General features: G+C 50.4%; 1 protein-coding gene across 1 annotated transcript; it reads left to right on the top strand.

Moving 5' to 3' along the window:
* Positions 1-9,108: 9,108 nt before the first annotated feature.
* On the top strand, positions 9,109-21,108 carry REN (renin). Its single transcript, XM_067531513.1, has 9 exons — positions 9,109-9,447; positions 12,599-12,755; positions 14,547-14,670; positions 15,245-15,363; positions 16,610-16,806; positions 18,429-18,551; positions 19,324-19,468; positions 20,297-20,395; positions 20,947-21,108. Exons 1-9 carry the CDS (start codon positions 9,341-9,343, stop codon positions 21,106-21,108), a joined length of 1,233 nt encoding a protein of 410 aa, XP_067387614.1. The 5' UTR covers positions 9,109-9,340.
* The last annotated feature ends 6,832 nt before the right edge of the window (positions 21,109-27,940 follow it).

The raw sequence follows: 27,940 nt of genomic DNA, 5'->3' as shown, positions 1-27,940 counted from the left end.
GGCCAAGGAGCAGCCGGAGCTGGGGGTGAGGGTGGGGCAGGGGTGGGAGGGTGAATCAATTGTAGCAATTGAGAATCTGTTGTAAAACATTCACCGCATCCTGTCCCAAGGTTGCAGGAGGAGGGCGGTGGGGGGCAATCTGCAGCACAGCCGAACTTTCCAGAGAGATTCAGAGAGTTTCTGTCTGGGAGGAGGGAGTCAATACGAGATACAATAGGCTTGATTTTCAGAGTGGGCCAAGCATCCACGGTTCCCATTGACTTCAGTTGGATTTGTGGGTGCACAGCACCCACGAAAACCAGCCCCAAATCGTCATGAGTTCAGGCACTTAAAAAAGGGAGGATCTGCAGATCAGAGGGCACCTCTGAAAATGTTGGCCCCCGTGTGCCCAGGCGCATATGTGATCGCAAGGCTGAAGTCAGTATGGAGTCAATATAGAAGCACTCTATGCGTAGTCACTGGAAAGGCTCAGAGATAGGGACATCCATGCCCAAGAACCTGGTCTGCTAAGACCCGCACGGCCACTTGTTTTCTCAGTCCTCGCACAGAGGAACAGGGCAGCAGGAAGCTTGCCAGTTCTGTAGCAATCTGAACATGGCCTTTTCAACAGAGGAAGGACCCATGTGGATCATTCAGATCTCACATTTGGACAATAAAATCGAACCAGGCCCTGGTCTCTAGTAGTTGAGGAGATGGGCGTAAGCCCTTAAGCACGTGGTTTAATGTCCCTTCCTAAATGGTTAGCCTTAATTATAACTCTGGATTTTCTTTTTAAATCTTGCTCACTTTTTTGATTCAACAACTTCCTGTGGCAATGAGTTCCAAAGACCAATTATGTGTTGTGTTCAAGTGTTTGTTTCCTTTAATCTGTGTGTAGAGGAAGACAGTGTCACAGTGTAGGCATGGACTACACTGACATAAGAAAGTGTTTCATGTATTTGTAGGTTCTTTTGGTAAAATTTAGCAGTTTGGAGCAAGGGGGAGAAACTAGCAATATGTGGTGAGCCAGCAGTGATTAGGTGACCAGATCGCAAGTGTGAAAAATTGTGTGTGTGTGTGTGTGTGTGTGTGTGTGTGGGGGGGGGGGGGGGAGCAAAATAAGTGCCTGTATAAGAAAAAGTTCCAAATATCTGGAATGTCTCCTATAAAATTGGGACATCTGGTCACCCTAGCAGTGATCCAGCATGAGTACAAATCTTCTGTCCATTTCTTTCTGCCTGTCCCCTCCTCCCAGTATCTGTGGGACCAGAGCCTACAAAGCTGCTTGGGGCAGGGCCTGTACCTTTCTCCCTCACACAGCACACTGTGCATGTAGTCGGCACTTCATAAATAATAGTCACCTAGAGCCTGCTCATGGTGCACTTGCAGGGCTTGGATCAGAGGCACTCAAAACTCCTACTGACATCCCAAAGAACGTGGAACCAGGCTCCAAATTTGCTGGGACGGGAGCCCTTAGTGCAAATGTCCAGCATAGGGGGATGGAGGATTGAGATTCACCTTCCCCCTACCTTGTTTCCATATTTTCAAGGGTGCTGAGCACACACAACTTCAGCTGAAGTCACTGGGAACTGCAGGTTCTTTTGAAAACCAGGCCCACCCTGGCTACCACGCCTTTGGCATTTAAATGCTCAAGCTCTCTTGGATGAAACATATTGTGGCCCTTGGTGTTATTCAGTGTCTCAGCAATTCTTGCAGCCCTATTGCTGAACCAGATCCTTACTTATTACTTACGTGGGCTATATTCACTGAGTAATGCCTGAGGATAAGCTGAGTAAGGATTCTAGGGACAGGCCCACTGTAAATAAGTCCCTACATGGATACTTGATTGCACAGTTTGCTAAGCTTGTGGGGAACGAGAAGGGGCAAAGGCTGTTTCAAAAGTCCCCCCTTTTCATCTGAAAGAGTTCCAGAGGGGTAGCCGTGTTAGTCTGTATACAGCAAAAACAACGAGAGTTCGGTGGCACTTTGAAGACTAACACATTTAATTTCAGCAGGCATAAGCTTTCGTGAGGCTCAGCTCACTTCCCCAGATGCAGAGGTAGAAATGAGAAACCTAGGAGCATCATATAAATATACTCATCTGAGTTTTTCTGCTAGTGCCTGTGATTCTCTGACATTGTTTAATAAAGGCAGCTCCATCTTTTTCCTCTGTGTGTTGTTAAATCCTCTCCCCTCAGGGCTTTGTCAGCAGCTCATTAGACATTTTATTAAAAAAGCAGCATGTTGATCAGCAAGAGGTGCGATGCCCAGGGCAACAACGCAGTCCACTAAAATATCCTCCAGTCACCAAGACTGGGCAACATACTTTGGAAGCAGGTTGGCAGGGTGGGGAGACTTGAGTACGCCTACAGTACCATGATAGCCGGATCCATGTGTGGTGAACCTACTAAGCAGGAGACAACAACTCCTACGGGAACCTTCCTCACTGCACAGCCCCTTCCTCCTGGCCAGGTAGGAGAAAGGACCCTAGCTCAGGCTATGACTGGGGGCCACCTGTGGGAGGCGGTGGCCGCATGGCTAGCCAGGAGGTGCAGAGAAGCCGAAATCGGAGAGGAATTCCCAGGAGCTGTATGCAGAGCTGCGCATGGACCAGGCTGCGACGCCCAGACGTTACCGCTGGGTGAAGGTCCCTGCGGGACTTGTGCGGAACAGCGATCACTGGGTAGGGAGCCAGTGCCCGGGGGCCCCCAGTGAGAGAGAGATCACTAAGTGAGCCTGGTCTGGGATCTGAAAGCGCCTGTTTGCTTGACTAGAGACTGAACTAGAGCGGGCATCCCAGGCAGTATCTCTGAGGAGCTCTGACTCTCGCGTGGCCTGCCCCGGGGACTCAAACAGGAACCAACCGTGGCTTGCTTTGGACTGTAACTGTGTAGTCCCCTGGACCTAGCGCATTTGCAACCTTCTGCTGAAGCCCCTTCAGAGCTTGCTGCTGAGTTCTGACCTACTGGTGCCTGGGCAGTTTGGTGTGCTCCGGCACCGAGCGGCTATACTCGTCCAGGGACTGGAGCAGAATCATGGCTCGAGGAAGAAGTGAGGGGTGATACGGGGCAAAGGAAAACTGGATGAGTATCAGGAAAGTCTGCCTAGGGGCGAGGTCTGATTGGACACCCCCAGACACTCCCCCAGCATGCTTTGGGGCAGCATGTGCGACCCTGTGCTTGGGGGTATTCCCAGGGGTCTTCAGCTGGCTTTGTGGCGCCTCTCTAGCAGCCGAGCCCCCAGTAAAGGGGCTGCACTAGAGATCCAAACTGGCCTCCGCTTCTAGGCGCTTTGCTCTTTAAGGAAAACCAGCTGTGAGCTGCCCGTGACACCCTCCCAGCATCCCCCTACTGCACCCAAGTGCAGATCGTGAAGGCAGAGCCCCCCTTGGGCCTGGAAAGCTGCAGATGGTCCTTGCGACATTTCAATGTGAAACACGGGACGGACAACCCCCCAGTTTGTCCTTTGAGTCACTGGCCCAACCAGAGCGGGGCAAAGGCCTCCCCCACCTGGGCCTGTTACAGGGCCCCATTCCCCTCCCGCTCGGTGGACTGATACCTTAGCATCGACTTACACCTTGGCCAGGGAGAGGAGAATCCAGCCCCTACACTCACCGCTGCGGACTGTACCACGGGGACAGTGAGCCGGGACCGATTCCGGCCCCCGTTCTGGCCCTTTGACACGGTTCTGGTGGCAAGTCTGGGCCACAATAGCCCCTGGGTAAATACTCAGGAGTGGCTCAGGAGCACCCTAGGGCTGGTTCACATGGCCCTACGGTGCCTCACCTCACAGCACCTAGCATGGGGGGGGGGAGGGGGCTGGGAGTGGCAGGATGATGTCCGGTGTGCTCTGTGCTCAGGGGCTCCTGGCCTCCCCCACAAACAGCTGGAGAGGGGCTCTGCTATAAATTAGAGCAGCCCAGAATCCAGGAAACAGAAAGCCACATCTGCCCCGACAGCTGCTCCGGTTGTGCTACCTCACCGAAGGCACAGCCCAGAGCCTGGCCCTCCCAGCTTGTCTCCCTCCACCGTTCATCCGAGCCCAGCCGCCGGCCCCATACGCAAAACCATGCCCTGCTCATGAATGTGTTAATCAAGGCTCCCGGGTTACACAATGCTGGCCCGGAGCCGGTTATGAAAGCCCTGGCTGGGCCTTTTCAATTCCGCCTCCTGCCCCAGCTGTTAATCTTGCAAGCGAGGCTCTGAGCCACTGGAAGACGTGATTGAAAAGTTCCTGGAGGCTCTGCGGTGGGTGTCAGGTGAGGTGAGGTTTGTGAACAGCTGGGACACGCTGTCACGAAACGAGACTCATATCCTTCAAATCCCACCAGGCCCCGGTAACCGCTCAGCCTAGGGGCAACGCAGCTGGCAGTTCACATACACGAGTGACAGACAGGAGCTAGGGGAGCTTCCAAAGGGGGCACCTGGGGTAAATGCAACCCAGGGCAGAACAGGGGAAGGTATTGCTGCCACAGAGACCATCCTGCTCCTTGGGGCACCCGCTCAGCTGATCTCTTCAATCGTGCTGCTTTACTCCATGAGCAGTGCTCTTTAGTCATTAAATCCTGAGCCCACTAGAAGGCAGCTGCCTAGTGGTTAGAGCAAGGGATTGGAAGCCAGGACTCCAGGGTTCAGTCATTGCTGCTTTGTTGCTGTGTGACGCTGGACAAGTCGTTTCCTCTCTCTGTGCCTCACTTTCCCCATCTGCAGCAGGTGATCACAGTGCTCCCCGCCCTTGCAGGATGCAGCTTGATTCATTCATGCTTAGAATGGGTGTTGAGTTCCTCAGGTGCAAGGTGCTAGAGCGGGGCAGAGGCCGACTAGCCGTGGAGCGTTGCTGCTCTTCTGCCAGCTACGATACGCTCTGCTTTGCTGCAGCACGTTTCCCTCTGAGCCTTTCACAAGGAGGCTGAGGCCTGGCTTATGCTTAAAACGTGGAGCTACGGTGCTCAGGTGTGAAAACGCCATGTCCACGAGTGCCGTAGCTGTGCCGGTCTAACCCCCTCAGAGTCGACAATAGCTAGTCTACAGAAGAATGCTGCTGAGTCAAGTAGCGTCCTGTGGGATGCGCCGCTCACCTCGAAGAACTACAGTTCCTGCCCAGGGTGAGCAGCCTAGGATGAGCAGCCCGTCTCTCCTTCTGCTGACCTAGCTACTGGCACTCAGGGAGGAGCAGTTCCCACCGGGATGGGAAAAACCACTTCCAGGGCTGGAGTCTGCGTCTATGCTCCAGAGTTCCAGCGGCAGAGCGACGGTGCCACGACCATGCCACGGTAGCGTAGACCTGGCCACACGCATTGCTGAATTCAGCCTCGTGTCCCTACTCCACTGCACCCGGGTGAAGGGAGTATTATTCTCCCCCTTTAGACAGGTGAAGAGATTAAAGGCCCCCAGGCTCCCTGCCCCTCACGCCTCCCCACACTTTTATGAGAGGAGCCAAAGGTTAAGGTCCAAATCCAACCTCTTAATATGCTTCCCCCTCAGCCTTGCAGAAGCCCACCCAGAACAGGACCCACACCACCCAGACGGGGCCGGGTGCTCCTGGCAACATGCCCCTGCCCCCCAAGACTTGCTTGTGGCCTATAGCAGGGCTGGAACGCCCCGAGCCCCCAGTCCTGTGTCCTGACCATGAGACCGTCTTCCCTTCTAAGAGCTCCCTTCCAGCGGAACCCTTCACTGCGATGCCACGTGAAAGCCCCTGCTCTAGGAAAGGCATCTCCTCTAGGAAACTCAGCTCTGCTATGTAAACAAAGCCCGCGGGATGCCCTAGAAGGGGATTTATATCTGCCGGCTCCTGGCCCGGTTATTTCTCATGTTCCTGCCGCTCCCGTACACAGCTCAGAAATGCAAGCAGGGGGCTGGGGGTTTGTGACCCTTCCCTCTGGGCAGCCTGTTCAGAGGGCACCAGGTTCCCTGGTGTGACGCATCCCGGAGCCCCTGGTCCCAGAGGGACGGAGTCTCCCAATCCCTCTATGGGAAATGACGACAGGCAGGGCTGGCTCATGCGACCGAGGTACCTCAGCCATGACCCCACGGGCCCTGCAAAGATGAGAATGAACAGTTGCCTTCCCTGAGCGTGAGGGGACGTGGAGCGGAACCAGCATTACAAGGGAAAGTCCCTTGGGGCCAGTTTCACTGGGGAGGGGGGACAGGGAGGATTGGCTGGGCAAATGTGGAGCCGGAAACAAGCTGCCGAGTCAGAACAAGCTGCCTCCAGGGAGCATCTGACCACTCTGGCTCTAATTGTGTGTGACAGGGCCAAAGGCAAGGCCTGGGGCTGAGGGGATTATACACCAGTTTTCTATCCTCCAGATTGTGGGCTGCAGCCCTCGCAAACCCCAGCCGCTGTGACTTACAGCAACTCACCCCATAGCCCGGGATCCATGCAGGCCCACCCTGTATGTCTCACCCCAGCACAAACCCCTGCACTGGGACTTGTGAGGGGGGGCAGGCAGTACAGGGCTGCGTATGGTGGGGCCTACGCCGTGTCAGTACCAAAGGGGAATTCACATTAATGGTGGCATAAAGGGGCTGGAGCCAGGCACAGAATTTGCCCCAACTGCCCTTTTCCGTATTCACCTCTGCAGCTAACATATGGCCCCGCAGATCATCTCTGTTCTATATGTTTAACGAGAGGCAAGCCTGACCCAAACGCCCCGACTCTGAGTTCACACCTTCTCCTTCTCTCTGTAACTGGTTGGATCTGAATAGCTAATCTGAAGTCGGGAACCTTGAGAAGTTTGGCTCTGGATCCAGATTTTGAACCCTGGTATTTGGAAGAATTTGATTTTTTTTTTTGGATCCCGATTACGAGCCCCAACAGTTGGAGAGTTTTCGTCAGGGAGTTCGGATCAGCCTGTTATGGAGATGGGACGTTTGGACCCTTCTCGAGCTGTCTAACACCACTAAATATGGTTTCCAGTTTTAAGGGTGGATGGATGGGGCTCTGGAGTTCTCTCCCCAGTAATTCCTCAAGTCTTTCCCTTAATCAGGCACTGCTTCCCGCTGGAGCAGTGCAACAGCTGCGTTCTAAAAAAAAAAACCCCGCTATTTGAACTATGAATGCATTGGTTTGTTTGTTTGTTTAGCTAGTTATTTCATGGCATGGGCTGTTATGTAACCAGGCTCCTTGAGAGAACATTTTTATTGCCTTCAGAACAATTTCCCACTGAGGTCCCTGAGCCACTGAGATCATTCCCCTGGCTGCGTGCTCTGATCCGGTGCCTCTTGATGTCAACGCAAACACTCCTGCTGACTTCAATGCGCATCGGACCAGGTGCCAAGGGCTCATTTGCCGATGTCTGTGACTGTGAATTTTCTACACGCAGTGGGGAACATGCCCCACCAGAGTAAATCAGCCCAGTTCCATTTACGCCAATTGAAATCAGCTGAAGAGCGAAGCAGTGAGATGCCTTCCGCTAAGAATTCTAATGCTGCAGCAGATTCCACCTGGACTAGCTTGCATTCTAGCTATGGTTGGCGCTCTTCGTTTTAAAACTCAGCCCGTGTGTTTTGCTGGTTGCAGGCGACTGTCCCATAGATTTAACTTTAAAGAGAAGCTGGTCTGGGCTTTGTTAATATTGGATAGGTGATGCCCTCTCCCACAAGAGAATGGAGAGCTCAATTCATCCTTGCACCTCCCCTGGTCATTTGCGCCAGTGCAAAGTGGGGACGTAACACAACCGTTCCGCTCTGGTGGCATTGAGCATTAACTTGGCATTGATGCAAACAACAGTGCAAGGGGATGGTGGGTTGAGCTGTGAGGCCCAGATCCTCGGCTGGCATAAGTGAAGGCATGGAACCATGCCAGTTTGCATCAGCCAGAAAGACTGCTCCACGTCTCCTTTTTTTTTGCACCTTTTGATTACACCTGGGCAAAGTGTTCTGCTCTGGGAGCAGCTGTGCACAGGGGAAAATGACTCCACAATGGGCAAGGCAGTGGAGTATCAGGTCTATGTGTTGGCTAGCATGTGGCAGTGACAACTTTGGATTTTGGTCAGTTGAAAGGATGCCTAGCTTTGATGCCTTGCCTGGTAGCTAAAGGGTGTGCTCTGCTGCTAATTGGGAGATTTGGGCTTGATCCTTATTCCCTGGGATTGGCAGGAATCACACCCAAGCCACAACCCTTCATTGGAACCCAACCCCTTTGCTGATCCTTTAAGGCCCAGTTTAAGTCTCCTGTGCTCTATGCGAGAACAGGCTAGTGGTTTTGTGGGGCTGGGCAATGGCGCCAACAAGGAGGTGGGGGACTCGATTTCTCTCTCCCAAAATAGAGTTGAGGAGTCAAACTTTGGCCAGCGTTTTTACTTGGCTGCTTGACGTCAGGCACCTACAGATTTTCAGAGCTGCTGAGCACGCACAGCTCTCGTTCATTTCAGTGGAAAGTCAGGCCACTTATATTGGTGCCTCAGTGTGGAGTTAGGAGAAGCAGCCATGAGTGTATTAGCTTTTCCCTGTAAATGACATGCATGCAACAACCAGATGGGTCAGATTCTTGAGTAGTGTAAATGGGCACCACTCCATTGACGTCAGTGGAGCTATGCTGGCTTACCCCGTTTGAGGATCTGGCCCACCCTGTTTGAGGATCTGGCCCATTGACTTCAAGGGAACTGTGCTGATTTACATCATCTGAAGATACTGCCTCATGACTTCAGGGGCGGTAGCGTGAGCTAGTGGTTAAAGCAGGGGGAGGGTCTGGGAGCTGGATTTTCTGGGTTCTATTCCCAGCTGTGCCACTGTTGGGCAAATCACTCCAACTGTAAAATGGGGAGGGTAAAATTCACCCACTTTTGTAAAGTCCGTCAGGTTCCTAGAATGAACAGTATTATTATGGGCCAGATTGTCTCCTGCCTGGAGTAAATTGCTCTATGCAGTTCAGTAGAGTTAGCCTGATTTCCGTCAGCAGAGCGTCTGGCCCAGGTGCCATGAATGCCAAGTGTTATTAAATGCTTTGAGCTGACTGAGGAAATGCTAATAAATTGAAAGAGCACAGGTTAGCTACATGGTGAGAGGTTTGTTTTTTAAATCCTTTTATTAAATGCTTTTTTGCCCCAGTATACCTGGAGAGACTTGATCTGCCTTACTGGGATGTATACCATAGCACGTGTGCGTATGTGTCCCCCAGCCAAGCTGCCCTTCGCCAGGAAGTGAGGTCAAGCTCCGCTCCAAAATCGGTGTACCTAAGGACCATCCCCATTGGCAGGGTTTGTTATCGCCCCAGTCTTCCTCCAATCCGCGTGGAGCAGGAACCTAAACAGATGCAGAAAGTTCGGCTATAAAAGCTCAATGAGTTTTTCCTCTCTTTTGACTGCTGTCCCAAAAAGAGGTTATCTCAAGGGAGAGAGAGACAGACAGACAGAGACATGTCCATGCAGACAGAGCATATTCGAAGGATGCAGCAGTATTTGATCTTTGTGGTGGCTGCCTGGGGTGCAGGTTTCTTCTGCTCTTCTACGGATGGCTTCCAAAGGTAATGTCCTGCATGTTACTAAAGGCCAAAGGGATGGAATGCTGGGGAGCGAGAGAGAGAATGTGTGTGAATCTCTCTTGTATATTTCTTGTCACTTTGGCTGTAACTGATGGCACAGACCCAGCTTGTGTAAATCAGTACAGCTCCATAGAACAATGCTGATTTACACCAGCTGAGGATCTGGCCTTCTCTTTTTAAAGGCTCACTAAATGGGTCTGGGCTTCCTTTGCTTTCAGTCCCTCTGGGAGGTTGCATTGGTCAGCAATGTCTTTACTGGAAAGAAATAAAGCGGGGAAGATGAAGCGTTTTAAATTAAATCTTAAATTAGCTGTAGAATGGGTGAAGCAGAGGCTGTGCTATGCTCAGCCAGCTGAGCGGGGTTTATTTCTACTTTGCGTCACTGGAGCATAAAGTATCCAGAGCATTCACAATTCTTTTGGCCCATTTACCTTCTTAGAGAACCTACCAGCAAGTGCCAACCTCTCCCATGCCACTCCGAGAAGGACAGACACCCCACAGCATCCACCTCTTGCATTTCCACAGCAAGGGCTTCCTGTTTCTAAATGCATTTATCAAGGCATTGGGTCAGATGCAGATCTCATTTACTTGGGTGTAAAGCCAGAATAATGCCATTGAGACTAACGGAGAGACTCCAGATTTCCCCAGTGTAAATGAGCTGAGGATCCGTCCCACACAATTTAAATTAGGCCTTGGAAGGGGCTGCAGGGGAAGTTCCTACCCAGGGGTGATGGCTGCAGGTCCAGGACACAGCATTCTCCACTCTGGATATCTGGTTAGTGTAGAGCTTCTGGGAAAGGCAGAGGCAGCTGCAAGCGTTGAGTCAATGGGGGCAGAAACTTCATGGGAATGGCAAGTTGCAGGTCGTGCTGCCACTTAGGAGATTTCTCTTACTGACAAAATAAGAACCCGAGTCAGGTCTCTGAGAACAGAGCATTTTTAGCCTCAGGGCCCAGCAAAGGGGTGAGGGGTAGGGGGATATTACTGAATGGGTCATCCCAAGGGATGGTCTTGGACTGGATTACCCAAATGCTCCTGAGTTTTAGGAAAGGTGAGACCTTAATTTCACTGCTTGGGTCCATCTCTCATAAAGCAGGTGATTTTTTTTTTCAGCTGAATATTTTTTCGACAAAAAATGCAAATTTGAAGACACGAGAACGTTTCACAAATTCGTGTTGGTTTTGCCAAATTGTGTTGGGGCAGGGGGAAACCCCCCCAAAAAACCCAAATTGAAACATTTTGATTTTTTTTTTTTGTTTGAAATCACTTTTAATTTCAAAATTTCCTCCAGTTTTATTTTTTAAAAATGCTCAAAGTCTAAACAAAACATTTCATTCAACCTGAAACCACATTTTATTCAATTTTTCCAATGATCAAAAAAAAAAGTTTGAGAATTTGTGTTTGTGGGTTGACCTAAAAGGATATTTTTATTTGATTTTTTTTTTTTTTCCAGAATTGCCACCAAAAACTCTGTTGTTCTCCCAGCTCTAATCTTTACTCACCACACATTAGAATGGGGGGAAGAAGGGCAGGGAAATCAAAGGTAACATTTTCTAAGTCACATAAGTGACTTAGGAGCTGACATCTCACTTTGAAAAGGGACTTGGGCATATTTAGGAAATCCAGTGAAAATTTTACACCACATATGGTGGAAAAGGAACATGAAGAATGACAGGAGACAGAAGGACAGAGAGATGAACATGGAAAAGGAGAGACCACAGAGAGAGAAAAGAAAGGCAAAGAGAAGTGTTGTAGATCAGGATGGGAATGAGAGAGGGAGAATAAACTTTGCAGGAGAACATGGGACAATGAGGAATGTTCTCAGTAAAAAGAGAGGAAGGTGGAGGGAAAAGTAAGTGCAGAGGCCCAAAGACAATTAGCCAGATGCTTTATGGGGAGGCTTCTGTTTCCTCTCCAGAATCAGAGTGGTGCTAGAAGAATCAAAAATGCTCTTGACTTGACGGACTGTTGGTTCAGTCTGATCTGGCAAATCCTCTGTAAGAAGGAGAAGCTGGTGGTTAGAGCATGGATGGGACTTCAAGGGATAAGGGATACAAGGGACCCAGCAACCAAGGAGCATTGGGAGGGAAAAGAAAAGGGACTTTATAAAGCTATTAGGGGCAGCTGATACCCTGTATTGTGATCCTGTCCCATCCCAAAGGGGTGCAGCCCACGTGCTGCTGGGGACTCAGTGAGGGACGCTTTCAGCTCCGCGTCAGCGCTGCCCCAGTGCTCTAATACAGTGCTCAGGTGGTTCTGTTCTCCCTCCCGGCTGAGACTCAAGTCCAACATCCCAAGTGACCCCTTGAGGTTCTGAAAAGCCCAGTGGCGCATTCTGCGACAGCAGAGGGAGAGGGGGAACGACCGTGCCCTAGCCAAATTCCAGCTCGGGTCAGGCCATTCTGCCTCCTTAACCTGCCCCTGCAGTATCAGTAGAATATAGCAGTCTCCTGCATCCTGGGGCCGGCATGCATCACATCTGGCTTCATGAAGTCGCTTTGTTCGACTCAGCCATGACTGGGCAATGCCGGTCGTCTGGGGCTTTGCACTTTTGGGGACACGTTCCCATATCTCTCCGCTGATTGTGCCAGTCACAGTTGCTTCCCTTTCCACTGGGAGAAGAGGGGCAATTTGGGGCCGCTGAGGATGGCGGAGTGTAGATCTGATGCCGGTGTCTGCTGCCATCTAGAGTAACTGAGTTGCATTCACCAAGACAGGCCAGCTGCTGCGGATTAGCCTGGAGGAAAGTTGGGTCTCACCCCAGTATGGCTTCCTACAGGCCCGATTCTGTTCTCAAACCAGTTTTGCACTGGAGTTGCGTGGCTGACTTCAGTGGAGTCACTCCTGATTTACACCAGTGTCTGTAAAAGCAGAATCGGGCCCAGATTAAAGAATGGGAACATGGGGATTTTCAAGCGTTTCTATGTAAAGGGGCAAATCCTCAACTGCAATCAATGTAGCCCCTGTCGACTTCCATGGCACCAGCTGAGAGTCTGGCCCCATCTTTCCTGAGGTGCAGAGAAAATCTGACACGCTATCAGGCACCTTATCTTGCCACTTGTTCCAGACACTTTGCAGCTGTCACTGCCTCATGTAAACACTTGGTATTTTTCCTCCTTCCCCCCACTTTCAGGATCCCACTAAAGAAAATGCCCTCAATCCGTCAGACCTTGCAGGAGATGGGTGTGAGAGTGTCCGACGTCTTCCCTGCCCTGAAGCAGAATAAATACGCCAGTGCCGCAGGCCCTCGGAACGGAACGGCGCCCACCATCCTCACCAACTACCTGGACGTGAGTTCTTCCGCTGCTTGGTACCAATCCCAAGGTCTCTTTTCATGCCTATGGGCTTGTCTATGCACGAGTTTTTCTGCTTTATCTTCGCTCATATCATTAAAGCAGTAGAATCCTCCTAGTGTGACGCAGTTAGTTACATTGGTAAAACGCACTTTTTGCTGATCTAGCTATTTCCATAAGGGAAGCCCATAACTTCTGGCTGAGGTTGAGCTATGCCATGTCTTTTGAAATCCAGTCCGGATGTCCTTCTAAGACTTCAAATGATGGAGAATCCCCCATGTCCCTAGGTAAGTTATTCCAAAGGTTCGTTGCCATTTACAGTAGATCCGCCGAGTTATGGACCCCTTGGGAATGGAGGTTGTTCGTCACTCTGAACAAAACGTGATGGTGGTTCTTTCCAAAGGAACATTGACTTAACACGGCTTTGAAACCTCACTATGCAGAAGGAAAATGCTGCATTTAACCATCTTAATTTAAATGAAATGAGCAGAGAAACCATTTCCTTACTTTGTCAAATCTTACACTTTCCCTTTATATTTTTAGTAGCTTAAGTTTAACACAGTACTGTATTTGTGGGGCGGGGGGGAGGGAGGTGTTTTTGGTCTCTGCTGCTGCCTGATTGCATACTTCCAGTCCCGAATGAGGTGTGTGGTTGATTGGAAGTTCGTCACTCTGGTGTGCATAACTCTGAGGTTCTACTGTACACAGAAGCACACTGGGAAACGGACAGGACCGTGAAATACGGAGAGCTGCACCGTCAGCACTTAAATAAGAAGGTGCTGTCAGGAGACAGCATGGTCTAGTGTTTAGAGTGAGGCCACATAAATTCTATTGGTGGCTCTGCTGCTGACTCACTGGGTGATGCAGGGCAGGCCTCCACCTCTACAGGTACATCTACACAGACAGTTGGAGACCGAAGCAGCAAGCCTCTAAGTCTGGGCCCGCAAACTAGTGCTTGCAGGATTCATGCTACTGTGATAAAAATAGCGCTGCAGGCTGCACTTTTAAATTGCGGCTGGGGTTGGGGCTCAGGGTCTGAAGCCCGCCCCTTCCCGAGGCTTCAGGACCCAGCTGTGGCATCTACACAGCCCCTTCCAGCATGGTCGCGCCATCCCAAGTCTGTCGACCTGGTCTCAGAGGCTTGCTGCCGCAGGCTGTGTAAACATGCCTAGAGTGTCTCCATTTACCCACATGTCTCTATCTTACATGGGCCCCACGGCCATCGTATCTGAGTGCTTCACAACACCGAATGACTTTATTCTCCCAACACCCCGGTGCAGGAATGGGACGCTATCTCCATTTTACAGGTGGGGTGCTGACGTTCAGAGACACTGGGGCCTAAGTGATTTAGATGGCTCAGTCCCATTTTTAAAAGGGACTTGGGCAGTATGAAAATCAATGGGACGTAGGTCCCTCGGTGCCTAAATCCCTTAGGCCTTGCAATGCTGAGCGGAGCAACTCCTAAATACCTTAAAAAAACCTGGGGCTAAGTGACTTGCCCAAGGTCTCACAGCATATCTGCAGTGGAGCAGGAGCGGGTCTCCCATTGTCCAAATGGGGATGAGGATACCTGTCTACCAGGGCTGCTGGGAGTGGCTTCAGTAATTAAAGCCTGCTAATGGGTTTCAGAGGCTCTGATGAGGCTCTTGTTATTCTTAAGATGCATCAGTGGGTTGCACCAGGGATGCACCAGGTCATTTTTCTCTATGAATAATGCTCTCTCCAACACGTCAGCATGGCCACAGCTCCCATCCCATTCTTCCATTCCTCCTGTCGTGTGTTCTCCAGACCCAGTACTTTGGGGAGATCAGCATCGGCACGCCAGCGCAGACCTTCAAAGTGGTGTTCGACACGGGCTCGGCCAACCTTTGGGTGCCTTCCTACAGATGCTCTCCACTCTACAGCGCCTGCGGTGAGCCCTGAAGCCCCCCGGGAGCCCTGTGGGGCCAAATTCTGGGCTGGTGCACTGGTGTCAATCGGGCCTGACTCCATTTGACTCAATGGAGTGAGAGCAGAATTAGACCCCAGTTCTTGTGGGTCCTGCAGTCAGCCTGTATCATTTTCAGCAGGCAGGTTACATAGGACCCGGAGTGGGGAGTATGGAAAAAACCAATGGCATAACCAAGTGCACACTCTCACCCCAGCCTATTCTGGTGAAATGAAGGGAAATGCTACTTCCAGATGGGACTGTATGTGGCACCAGGCAGTGAAGGGTTCTGGACTGGGCTGTTTGGTAATAGTATGTATGTGGTCATGGCAAGAGAGCACAGGTGATGGGGGGAAAGGGCTTGAATCACATCTCAGGGAGTTAGGGATGTAGGAATATTGCCATGAGCTGCAGGTACCTGTGGAGGGAGTCAAAGATCTAGGCATCTATTTCCTGCTCTGACCTTAGTCACATGCTATAGTGATGGAAGCAGATAGCACCAGCCTGTCATGCTGATTGGCTTTAACACCTGCCACCCTCCTTTCTAATGTATCCCCAGTTTCTCACAACCGCTACGACTCTTCCAAATCGCGCACATACATGGAGAACGGAACGGGGTTTGCTATCCAGTACGGATCAGGAAACGTGAAAGGTTTCCTCAGCCAGGATGTCGTCATGGTAAGTGCTGGCAAAGCCATGCGAAGGAGAAACCGAATCCTGGTTAATGGGCTGCTCCAAAACTGGTTGAAGTCAATGGAAAGACGCTCACTGACTCCACTAGGCTTTGGATCAGGGCACAAACCCCTGGTCTAAGCAAATCTTCAGCTAGTGTAACTCAGTAGAGCTCTATTGACGTCACTGTAGCCATGCCCATTACACCAGTTGGGGCTCTGACTCGGTGCATTTCTATAGCACCTTTCATGTGGAGAGATCTCAAAGCCCTTCACAAACTGACACAATTGCTTCGCTCATCAGTGCAGCCAGTTGTGCCCTGGAACGTGGACCCGCTACACAACCACGTAGACTGCAGACCTCTGAGCACACGGCAGCAGCGTGCACACAGACCGTTAGTGCAGGATAGGCTACTGCAGGGTAGATTTACACCCCAGCTTGTTGCAAACTAAGTGTTCACCCAGACAAGCCCTTACATCTTCCTTTCAATGAAAGCAGAGAGTCTCCCATAGTCCCTGGACTCCAGAGTTCGTGCTTTAAGAACGACGCCAGGTATTGCGAGGGTCCTGGAAAAAACCAAGAGAGCTGGCAACCCTGGAATGCCCAACAGCAACAAGTGTATTAGGTTTTGTTTAAACTCACGTCCCTTCTAACCACCTCAGGCACTGTTAGTTACACCTGGGTGGGAACCTGGTGGGCTATTCCCCAAATACAAGAGAAGCCAGAGTTTGTGGCTCTAACTGCAGCGATTTGGAGCCTGGTTTCTAGGCGGTGCTGAGCTCCCCCCAGCTCTTATCAGAGGTCAGTGGGGAATTATGGGGCGTGGCATGACAATCAGGCTGTTGGGAGGGATGATCTCCATTCCCTTGCAGTTCCGTTGGAGGGTGTAGAGGGGCATGGCAGAGGCATTCCTGCACCTTGGCTAATTCTAGCTTCTGCAATGTCTCATAGTGGCTGTGGGTAGGTGTTCACAGGTTAGAGTGGCCCCTGAGGCTGCTCTAACCTGCACTGGAGGCTGCAGCAATCCCCAAAAACCCCAGGATCAGGGAGCTTCACTGCTTATCCCTTGATCCCTGACCTGGGCTCAGCACCAGCCCATGGATGAATCAGGGTCCTATGTGCTCCCAGCCGTCTTTGGTATTCTGCAGGCTGCTCATTTTTTATACACACGTGCTCTATATTTGTGCATCAAAGAGAAGACCCCCTTGCACCCTCCACTGATCTGCATTGTCTCATATTCCTCTCTCCCCAGGTGGCTGATATCCCCATCATCCAGGTCTTTGCTGAAGCCACAGCATTGCCTGCCTTCCCCTTTATCTTTGCCCGGTTTGATGGGGTGCTGGGCATGGGGTACCCCAGCCAGGCCATCGATGGCATCACCCCAGTATTTGACCGGATCCTCTCCCAGCAGGTCCTGAAGGAGGATGTGTTCTCCGTCTATTACAGCAGGTGGGTGTGTCTGGCTGCACCACGGAGGAACTGGGAGTGTTGCATGAGTCCATTAGCCTTGTACAGTGTGGGGGCATCTCGGGGGTTCACTGCTGCAAGAACAGAGTTTAATAGTTGTCCGGGTTCAGAATAGGGACCTGCTTTAGCAAGCTGTCACTCTTTGTTCATGAGTGATGCAAGGAACAGCAGCAGCAGGAAGGTGGGCAGGGTTGAGATGCAGCCTCAGCTCTCAATAAGAGGAGCGCTGCAGGCCAGAATGGAGGAGCACAGGCAGAGCCACGTGGGTGCCCAGGACTGGAATAGCAGATGGGTCTGTGGATCAAGATGGAGGGGCACAGGCACAGTTGTGTTGGGGACCCATCACTGGAATAACAAGGGGTGTGACAGATCAGAATGAAAGATAGAGCTGGTCAGAAATGGTCATTCTAAATGTTTTCTTTGGTGGAAAATGGCTTTTCCATTAAAAAAGAAAAAAAGAAATGTTCTGTGAGAAATACCCAGTTGTGACAAAATTTTCAGGTACTTGTGGAAAAAAGGGAAAACCCAAAAACGTTTTGGTTTTCAGCAGCTGACACTGGGTGGGGGAGAAGTTGGTTTTTTGATTAAAAATCCCAAAACTTTTGAAGAAAAATATTGATGGGAACAAAAGTGTCTGCATTTCTATCCAAAAAAAAAAAAAGTGCTCGGCATCGAAACCCGCTTCCCAGCCGGCTTTAATAACAGGCCTTTGGAAGAGTGGTTAGGGGGAAGCTTATCCTGAAGTCACCTGCACCGTGCTTAGATCACACTGGAGATGTCGCTTCCTTGCTTTTACGAGTAGTAAAACTAAACTCCAGAAACGAAAAAAACCCAGGAAATAAATGTGAAGTGAAACCTGTAGCCCTCATGCTCTCCAATCAGGGTGCAACTGTCAGTGACGAACAAAGCCTAATGTCTCCTTCCCCAAAGTCCTTGGTCTGCAGTCCTAGGCCAAATCCTCTGCTGGGGTGAATCAGTATAGCTCTATGCCAGCGAGCACCAGCGGGGGGTGTAGCCAGCTGGTACACAGAGCTCCTGAGGGCAAAATCTCCCCAGGATCCTTGTTTTATTAGATTTCTCTTTCTTTGCAGAGCTTCGAAGTAAGAAGATGATAAAACACAAACTCTCTCGAGGCGTCACCTACTAACAATCACCCTTGCACCCTGGTTCTGGGCGGTAAACTCTGCTAGCTCTGCCAGAAACATGCCAAAACATGACTCACTTTAGCTGCCCAGTACTGGTTAGTATGAGCAAATTCATTGCATTTCCTGGGCAGAAAGACCCAGCACAGACCTAGGAGGTCAGTGACACTCGCTGTAACAACCCTCTGCTTCTAAAGCCGGGTGGCAGCTTCGCTGGGCATGAACTTGAGATTTCCAAGAAGCCTCTAATCTGAGCTTTCAGCATGTTGGAGCCACCTCCCAGACCCTCACGTCACCCTGTGCACTAACTCCCCTCCCTCAGTTCATCTGGTCATTGCTGCAAACGGGAAATCAGCAAGACATCGTGTCTTGGTCTCTATGGGATTTCTTCGTCCTCTGCCTTCCTGGAGGCTGAGGGAAGGGACAAGAGAGAAAGTTACTCTGCTGTGTTTTATGTCCTAGGAACTCTCATCTGAAACCCGGAGGGGAAATTATCCTGGGAGGAAGTGATCCAGCTTACTACACCGGAGATTTCCACTACCTAAATGTCAACAAGAACGGCTACTGGCAGATCAGCATGAAGGGGTCAGTAGCAGGAAAAAGGTCTGGCCTCCATCCTAGGTGGGGAGAGACTTGGGGAGGCACCAATGGAGTTATCAAAGCTGGACTCTGGCTGGGCCACTGGGGTTACACCTTTAACTCCTGCTAGAAATGCTGCGGGACAGCAAAATTTGATCCAAAAGATTTAGAAGAATAATGCTGAGTTCTTATGTAGCCCTCCTCACGTTCAACATGCTTTACAAACACAACAGAACTACTCTTCGGTACGGTCCTGGGAAGTAGAAAAGCCCAGTTCACAGGCAGGGAGATTTTGGCTTAATCTACACTACATTTTATGTCAACATAATTTATGAATAAACCACCCTCCTGAGCCACATAAATTGCACCGACCTAAGTGGCGGTGTGGACAGCACGATGCTGGTGGGAGAGCCTCTCCTGTCGCCACTCATGGAGTTGGTTTTATTATGCCAACCGGAGAGCTCTCTCCCATCCACAGAGCGTCTTCACCAGACGCACTGCAGCGGCACAGCTGCATTGCTGCACAAGAAAGAGCTTGGGTCTGTTTGAAGGGTCAGAGCAGATGCATGTCGGCGACTAGCCGAAGGATGAGAAGGGAGGTGGAAGAAGATGGACTGGGAGGGAAAGAGCTGGTGCTGATTGAAGGGGCAAGGGGGGAGAGGGAGCTACCTAGATTTGTGTCGTACATAAGGCTCCTATTGACCTTGGTATTGCAGGGCAGAGTTTGCTGGAGTGCCGTGGTGAGGGGAAAGTCATAGCTTTTTCCTTCACTCCATAGGGTATCCGTAGGGGCTGAAATGTTGTTCTGCAAAGACGGTTGTTCAGTGGCTGTCGACACTGGGGCTTCTTACATCACCGGCCCAGCGGGATCCATATCTGTGCTGATGAGAGCCATCCAGGCGACTGAGCTTGCGGAAGGAGGGGTGAGCAAACCCACCGGTCACTCCTGTACATCTGTTTGCTGGTTGACGTGTAAGAGAGCAGGAAGCTAGCCTCATTTGGTCCTGGCCTGGGAACTAGAAGAGATGCTGCAGATGAGGGGGATGAGGTTACACTTGATTCCCAGGGGTGAGCATGCAGCTTGCCTCTCCTTGGCTGTGGCAGCGCCCCAGTCTTTCCAGGCAATGGGGTAGCAATGACCATTCCCACTGGAAGAGACTGGTCATCTCATCCTCTCCCTGCTGTGCGGGAGCAGATGGCGAGTGTTGATGACTTCTCCTTTGTGAAACCAGTGGTCAAGGCCTCTGTGTGTTAGGGCTGGTGAGGGACGGATAAGGAGAGAGATTCCTTTTGGGAGCATAGTCACAACCCTGGGTGGAGGGAGGAACATCAGGCAGAACATGACACCCGGCCCCCAGATTTTTACTGTCTTGCTAATGTCTCCACTTGCACTCTTGATCTCCTTCCAGCTTGCTACATGTGGTGGTCCCCCTTTGGGAGGCTGTCCAAGAGGCTGTAAGGTAGTCCAAGAAGCCCAGAGGAGCAGGGAGATGTGTGTGGGGGGGTCATGTGGGATGCCCCACACTGTTCAGTCTCCATCCATCCTTGCTAGCATGAGTCTGCTTTATTGAATGAGATGCAACAGCCTCTAGCTGAGGCTGCAAGTAGGTGGCTTGCTGGACCGTCCTGGCATTGGCCACTGTTGGAAGGCAGGATACTGGACTGGATGGACCATTGGTCTAACACAGTGTGGCTGTTCTTATGTTCGTATGATCTAATAGCCTTCTCCTTCCTTCCTTCCTCTGCTGCAGTATATTGTTGACTGTGACAAAGTTCACCTGCTGCCTGACATCTCCTTCCACCTCGGCGGGAAGATCTACGCACTCAGTGGCTCGGCCTACGTCCTCCGGGTGAGACGGCTACCCTCTGTAATTAATGGCACTAGGGGGTGCTAGGGAAGGCAGCTGCTGCTCCTGACAAGTGATGGCCCCTAAAGAACATGTGTGATAACATTAAGGGAAGACAAGGGTTTAGCAAGAATAAAGATAAGCCTAAACCAGAACTAGTTTTTTCCAAAGCCCACAAAGTTTTGGGAGGTGTCTGGATAAACTAGGAGCTGACTCCAAACCACCCCAGGCTTTTACAAAACACAAACCCTCCCTGGGTAATTTCTCATCTTCACAACAAAATCTCAGGAGTGCAGAGCACAGGGGCAGTAGAATCTGGTGTACGGGCCAGGGGCTGGGGCAGGCAGCAGAAATCTGGAGAAGGCCTGGCTGGAAAGCACAGATGGAAGTGTGGATCAGATTCTGGGGAAAGAGGCTGTGGCACTGAGTAGCAACCAGGGAAAGCAGTTATCTGGAGCATTTAGTAGAGCCTGGGGAAACAAATTCCAATCCTGGACAGGATTCTCTTTTCCCAGCTCCTCACATCATGAGCTGGGTCTCTTTTTCCTCTGTAGCAATCCCAGTATGGAGAGGACATCTGCAGCGTGGCATTCGCAGGTCTGGACATCCCTCCCCCAACCGGCCCCCTCTGGATCCTGGGAGCCAGCTTCATTGGGCACTACTACACCAAATTCGACCGGCGGAACAACCGGATCGGCTTTGCCACCTCCCTCTGATGGCAGGCGTGGGGGAGCTGGGGAGGGTGGGTGTGGGAAGAGGGTACCGGTTTGGAGAAGAAATACCAGATTGCCAAGGAGAAGCATTATAAACTGTGAAAGAGAATAGCTTAGTGAAGTAGTTCCTTAAAGGCACAAGCACGTCCTGTCTGTATTGAAGCAAAACCCTCTAATTAGTCCACTTTGAAAATCAATGCTATAGTTCAGTGATAGGCCTCCGAATTAACCCTTTTTACTCCAGAACGCCTCCACTCCGCTGTCTTCATCATGAAGGCACCAATCTCCTCTGACCTGGGGATTACGTCTCATCACATGCAACTCTTATTTTGCCAAGTTGTTTTGAGCCTCCTTTTGCTACAGCTGAACTAAACTGCTACATTCAGTCCCCGTGACCGGGCTGAGAGCAACGCTTGCCCACGGGCCGCAATTTTCAAAGAGTGTAATACGTTACATTGGATGAATGTGGCCCTTGCTTAGGTGCCTAAATGGGAACTGAGGATTTTAGAAGACCTGGCCCCTAACTGCAGGTCCTGAGTGCTTGGAAATCGGACCTTGGGCTCTTCTGAAAAATTAAGACCTTAGTGGCATCGTGATAAGACCATTTTTGAAAGGTGACCTGCAAAAAAAAAATGAAAGAAAGAAAGAAAAGAAAAATCTATTTCTAATATAAACCCATAGTGTTGTTTTTTAAGAGGGGTATTCCCCTCCACCCCGAGGTTGTCTTCTTACATTAGCAATTCAGATCTTCTCTCCCCTGACAGACTGTATGGATGACTGGAGAACTGGTAGGACTATGATTTCAGAATCCATGAACGTGACACCTGATTGATCCATACTTTGTTTGCTGAAGGTTGGTTTTTTTTTTTAAGGCCAGAAGAGAGCTTTGTGATCTGACCTGCTGCATAACAGAGACCAGAGAATTTCCCAATAATTGCTGCATCAAGCCCATATCTGAGGGTTGAGCAAGAGAATAATGTTTCAGAAAGAGATCTTAATCGAGAGGCTATGTGCTTTTTTTTTTTTTTTAATTCAGACTCTTTAGAATGCATTTTTGTTGTTGCTCTTGGTCCTTTGCTACCTCTTCCTCCTTAATTAACAAACCCTTAACTTAAGACAGAAAGATGCTGGGATGGCTGTGAGGGACCACATCTTGATAGAGACAGTGCTGCAGATAACTCCTCTCTTTTCCATTTGCCATCACATAACAGCCCTGGGGCAACTGCTGAGAGGGAAGAGCAATAACTGGAAAGGCCTAAATAGATTTTTAGCTGGCTGCTGATGCAATTTAGCAGGGGAAATGAGGCGGAGGAGCCGGCACCATAAATCAGCCAGCTCTCTATAAACCACTAGCAAGTCCCCTGCAGACCAACAGCAGTTCATCTACCATGGTTTGAGAACCTTTGAATTAAGGGCTGACAAAACCAGAGAAGGCCAGGCTCTGCATTCCTGAAACATTACCTTGAAAATAATCAAGCAAAGGAAAAAAGCTTTTTAAAAGAAAAATCTTACAAGCTTCCTTTTTCCAATCTAAAAAAGCAAAAGAGGGCCCACGCTTATTTTATTCCTCCTTAGCAGGTCATCTTTCGTATGCTGATGCTTAACAGCACTGCCGTGATTGAAGGGAAGTGATCTGTGAAATACTCACTTGAAGCCTGCAGTTCTGTTGCACCCTGTCTGATTGGTGCATGGATCGCTTGAAGTGGTTGCCAGGTTCCAAAAAGTTGGAACCTCAAAAACCCAACAGGTCCTGGAAATCAGGTGGAAGGTTGGAGACCTCTATTCCCACCCCCTCTGGCATAAGACAGTAGGTTACAGGGAGGTGCCCTGAATCCTTAGAACCTTTTTAAAGTGTGCTTCTGTTCTGAAAAAATGGCCATGTAAAAAGTGGTCCTTTCCTACTCAACAAATTAGCTCTCTGGGTTTGACTGACCCTCGCCTTGCACCTTCTATTGCAACACTCTGCTGTTCTGACCTGGTAGCATTTTTGCACTGGTGTAAATGACTGCCAAAGGTGCAAGACAATGGTGAATTGCCTCCCTCCCCCTGCCATCCTCTTGCATAGGCAGTTGCTTCCTCTTGTTTTGCAGCTCCTGCAAGCTAGGACTGCTGTAGGAGAATGAGCTTGACTCTACTCTGGTTTACACATCACCGGCAAATATTAATTTGCCCACCATTACACCACCACCTTTGCACCTCCATTGATGATGCTGAGGATATAGAAGGATAGCTCAGGGCAGAATTTTATTATGCACTAGCCAGATTTCATCATTCATAGGCCAAATGGAACCAGCTTGAGTTTCAGATGCCAGGGTGAGTGCATGCAGTTTTCAGCTAAGGGGACAGGAGGTAAGGTCAACTCATACTCTACTTAACAGTGCAGTTGGACTGGGCATAAACGGGGATACAAGAAGCCTCTTTTTAAAAAAAAAACAAAAAACAAAAAAAACCCTTTTAAACTGAGTATATTTGACCTGGAAATCCAAATCAGCACAACAAAAATGGATCTTCAGAGTGTCATTTGTAGAAATCTTTCTCAGAGCAGAAGCACAGTTTAAGCTAACAATTTTAATTTAAAATCATTAACAATCAAATTACTTGCACACAGAACACGGGGGATGCTACCCAGTTGCTGAGCATTGCCTGCCAGGAACTGAAGAGTATTTTGTCAAACTTTTCCACATTGTTTGTTTGTTTGTTTTAAGTAGTAGAAAAATAATTCATGACATTTATAACTTGTGTTAATCCTGCCTGATCCCTGACCTTTTGTATTAAACAACGGCTCCAAGCAACAAGGACTCTGAACTGATAACGTTTGTTATTGTAGATGCAAGAGAAATCAAACAGATTTAAGAGCATGTTAGGGAACAAGTGTTTCTTTATCAGCCTTTACCATTACAGACACGAAGTGGATGGCTACGCTGTAGCTGGAACGCGATGTAGGCTAGCCGCTGGAGTCAAAGCCCGCCCGACTCTGTGTCTGACGATGGACAACTAGCTTGTAATGCCACTTGTGACGCAATATCCACTCTATTTTCAGCATGCTGACTTGAGAGGAGCTAGCATGAGTCTGTCCTACCTGGGCAGGGGGGCACACTCCTTGCTGCCCAGTATGCAGGGTAGGTATATCCTTCGTGTATGCACGATACAAGAAAAGGCAACAGCAAAATACCCTAGTGTCAATGAATCCTAAACAAACTACAGATACTTAGTATGAATGGTCAAAATAAAAAAAGTTAGTCCTGTTGAAATAACAATGTATTATTTCTTATGGTGTGTGTGTAAGGACGTGGAGACAGTGGAGAGCACGCTTTCCTTTGCTTTAGATTGTATTAATATTTGCAACATCTCACAACTCTTCAGACTGGTTTTCATGACTCTCCTGGGGATTGCAGTGCACCAGCTGGGAAACACAGGTCTAGAGAAAAGGGATGGTCTTCTGGGTAAGGCCTGAGCCGGCCAACAGGAGCCCTGAATTAAATCCCCAGCTGAGCCAGACACACAGCGTGTCCTCCTGTAAGTCAGACAGGGCCTCACTCAGCACTCAACGGCCTGAGCTCTGCATCTCTCCATGCCCCAGTTCCCCTTGAGTAAAAGGGAGATAATTCTTGTCTCCCACCCTTTACAATCTAAATAGACTAGAGAGGGAAACGCTTTGGGCCAGGGAACAACTCTTCCTGTGTGTTCAGACAGTGCTGCTGCCAAGGGGTCTGTGCCATAAATGTTTCTGTAATACAAACAACCTGGAGGGGATGATGCAGACAGATTGGTTTGGGAGAGGAAAGGGGGCACTGATTTACTCAAACTCCTCCTACAAGCCCAAGCTAAAGAATGTGATAGGAATGAAGCAATGAGGGCTGTGTAGACATGAAATAGGGTTCTGTGGCAGTCACTCTAAGACCCCCCTGGAGTTTAATAGAGAGTTGGAACAGTTGCTATGCTGGCTGGGGCTGTGGGTGTTTCTTAATGTGCCTGTAGACCAGCCCTAAGAGTTGGGGTTGCTCAGAGAGGGTCTCCAGCAGTGCCTCTGGGTGGAAGTTCAGGGGTGCGTCTGCACTCCCAGCTTCTGGGAGAATGGGAAATTGTATTGTAAGAGCATCAGCAGGAGACCACTGCCTCTGTATCCTCTTCCACTAATAAAGAGGTGCGATTCTGTTTACTGAACTCATGCTGACATCATTATTCCAGTGGGGGGGGGGGGGGAGCGGCCTGGCTGGGTTAACCCACCAGGAAGTGGAGCACGAGGTCATGTAACAGCACAGTTGATAAAGTGGCGGCTTGCTCCAGGCAGCACCGGTGGAAGGAGTCAGAGCTCGATTCTAGTCCCAGCTCTGTGGTAGCCGGGGCAGGCGATTGCAGGCAGGACACATCACTTCTCTAGCCAAGCGGAACAACCTCCGAGTGTCTGGCCGGGAGGAGGAGAATTAAATGACTGTTTAAAATAACAGACCATACAATCTCCTCGCAGAATATGAAGGGCTGGCCTGCGCCCACACGCTGCTAACCCGGTGTGAATGTAGCCCCGCAGGGACTGGCACTGGTTTAACTAGCTCCATTTCAAAGACGATTTGAATTAAATCAGTACACATTGTGTGTAGACAAAGTCTTAAGGAAAACCCTTCATCACCCATCCCTGAGGAAGCCCTGTCCCCTAGTGAGAGAGGTTCCCTGTGAGGGAGGATCCTGCCATATATGGTCTGGCCCAAACAGCAAGGGAACCCCTGCAAGGAGGGAGTGGGGCCTTAGACACAGCAGGGCGAGGCCAGATAGGATAGGTCCCTTCGCGGGGAACCCCTTCTACTGGAGGGCAGGGCTTCTCCTGACTCAGCCAGAGGAGGGGTGGGCTGGAGCTGGGGGTCCCGGCAGCATGTCCCCCAAAAGGCTTCCCCCTGGATTGGGAGTAGTAGCCCCCTCCTGAAGAACAAAAGTGGGGTGACCCAACCTTGCCCCCCAGCTCCAGAAGACTCCAAGGGCACGTCTTGAGGAGCGCCCAAGCAATGGGTGAGAGAGATTGGAGAGCTGGGGGCTAGCAGGTCAGGGTGAGGAGTTGGAGCAGTGGGGGTTGGGGGCATGTGGGGGAGATCAGAACATGGGGAGTGTGGGGGGGAAGGTAGGAGCAGTGTGTGTGCATTGGGGGGGTTACAATTCCTCCCTATGGCTGCTCTGCTAAGTGGAGGAAGGGGGTTCCCCTTCCCTGCACTGCTCCCCCAAAAGGGGAAAGGACACCTGAGCTCCCATCCTTCCCCACATTGCCTCCAGCACTGGGGAAGGGGGGCCAGACTCCCCCAAGGGCCCAGCCATCTGTGCGGGGGCAGCAGCAGCATACAGTACGTCTGTGCTATGCCACCTCAACAAGCTTCCCCCCAGCTGGACCCTGGAGCACTTCAAAGAAGCCCCACGCTTTTCTTCCCCTATCCCCTCTTCCTTCCACTCCATGGACAGGCAGGCCGTGTTAAGCCATCCCTTATAGGTTTGACATTCTGGCTTTTCTCAGGGAACTGAGCCCTGCCTGTGCCTGTAATTTTCTTGAGGTCAATGTATTAACTCAAGAGGTCCTGCCTGATGACGAAGATGATGTTGCTACCTAAGTGCATGTACATAAACAAACGAGTGATGGCCCAAGATTAAAATCTGAGATGAATGCTATCTGTTTTCTACCTCTTCAGATTTGTGTGATGTTTACAGACAGCATTAACTTAAATAATAGGGTCAAGACGTTCAGCCACACGTGCTTGCTAGCTTTCATCAGCTTCTTCATGTTCATTTTTGTTGCAGAGCAGCATGCTTTCATTCACAGCTGTGCAGTTAGCAATCAATACCCAGGTAGGTACACAAGATTCCTTACTACTTAGATTGTAAAACCCTCTAAGGCAGAGACTCTCCCTTTGTTCTGTGCTCGTACCGTACCTAGTGCAATAGGGGCCTGGTGCATGACCTGGGCGCCTACATGGTCCGGCCATACAAATAACAGCAACAAAACATCTAGGTGGGAAGTGAAATTCTGCAAGCTGAGCTGTGCCTCAATTCTCCATCTGTTAAAGGTGGGTAATCCTTCCCTGCCTCCACTGTAACCTATTCAAGTCACCTACAGGGGACATAGCTCCGTAGATTCAAATGTGTCCCCTAAAACAGCATTCCCATTGACACAAAACCCTGCTGAACCGTGGTAACAAAACAGCCTTGTCAGAGCCCTGGTGTGAGGGATCCTTCGGCCTCAGTAATTGACAGGATAACTTCCTGGCTACGGCTCTGTGCAACAGGCCGCGAGCACTAGCTGTGAGCCACTGGGGACTTGGACTGATGAGCATTACCACTTCTGACCGCCATGGACAAGGCAATTAGGCCAAACTCGGCGGTGTGAAACGTCTGGTTCAATTATGACCGTCCTATTCAAGTGACACCTCCTAGTCTATTTATAGGCTGGTGGAGGGGAAATCAGCTCCCTGAGGGTAAAGTGACTTTCCTAACCGCAAGCTGGTCCCACTGTTGGTGTCTGAATGCTCTGGAGCGGGCTCTCTTGCTCCAAATGACTGTGCTTTCCTTTGATGAGCAAGCCAGTCCATCCCACAACAGGGGGCTGGGGCAAAGGGGACATCGCTTTCCCCCCACCCTGCCCTTACACTTCAGTTTGCCAGAGGGTGGCCTTAGGCCGCTTGCTCTCCTTGAAGTGGTGCCTCGCCCGCGGGCAGGGCCGGCGGAACAAGCCTGGAGGGCTGCGGGCTGGGGCAGGGACCTTTTCAAACCAGGCCCAGGCTCTGTCGCTCGCCCACGGAGTGGCCAACGAGCCCCGGGGGGGGCAGGACAGCGCGGTGCCTAGCTGCTGCAGGAGCTGGGC

This window comes from Emydura macquarii, unplaced genomic scaffold, assembly GCF_026122565.2.
Source record: "Emydura macquarii macquarii isolate MOO-44397 ecotype Brisbane River unplaced genomic scaffold, CSIRO-AGI_Emac_v2 contig_3220, whole genome shotgun sequence".
Classification (NCBI taxonomy): Eukaryota; Metazoa; Chordata; order Testudines; family Chelidae; genus Emydura; species Emydura macquarii.
This window is presented reverse-complemented; position numbering and strand designations above follow the sequence as displayed.

Coding starts and splice junctions, on each gene's coding strand:
- REN (XM_067531513.1), top strand. CDS start 9,341: ATGTCCATGCAGACAGAGCATATTCGAAGGATGCAGCAGTATTTGATC. Junction 9,448..12,598: donor TCTACGGATGGCTTCCAAAG/GTAATGTCCTGC, acceptor CCCCACTTTCAG/GATCCCACTAAAGAAAATGC. Junction 18,552..19,323: donor TGGCAGATCAGCATGAAGGG/GTCAGTAGCAGG, acceptor TTCACTCCATAG/GGTATCCGTAGGGGCTGAAA.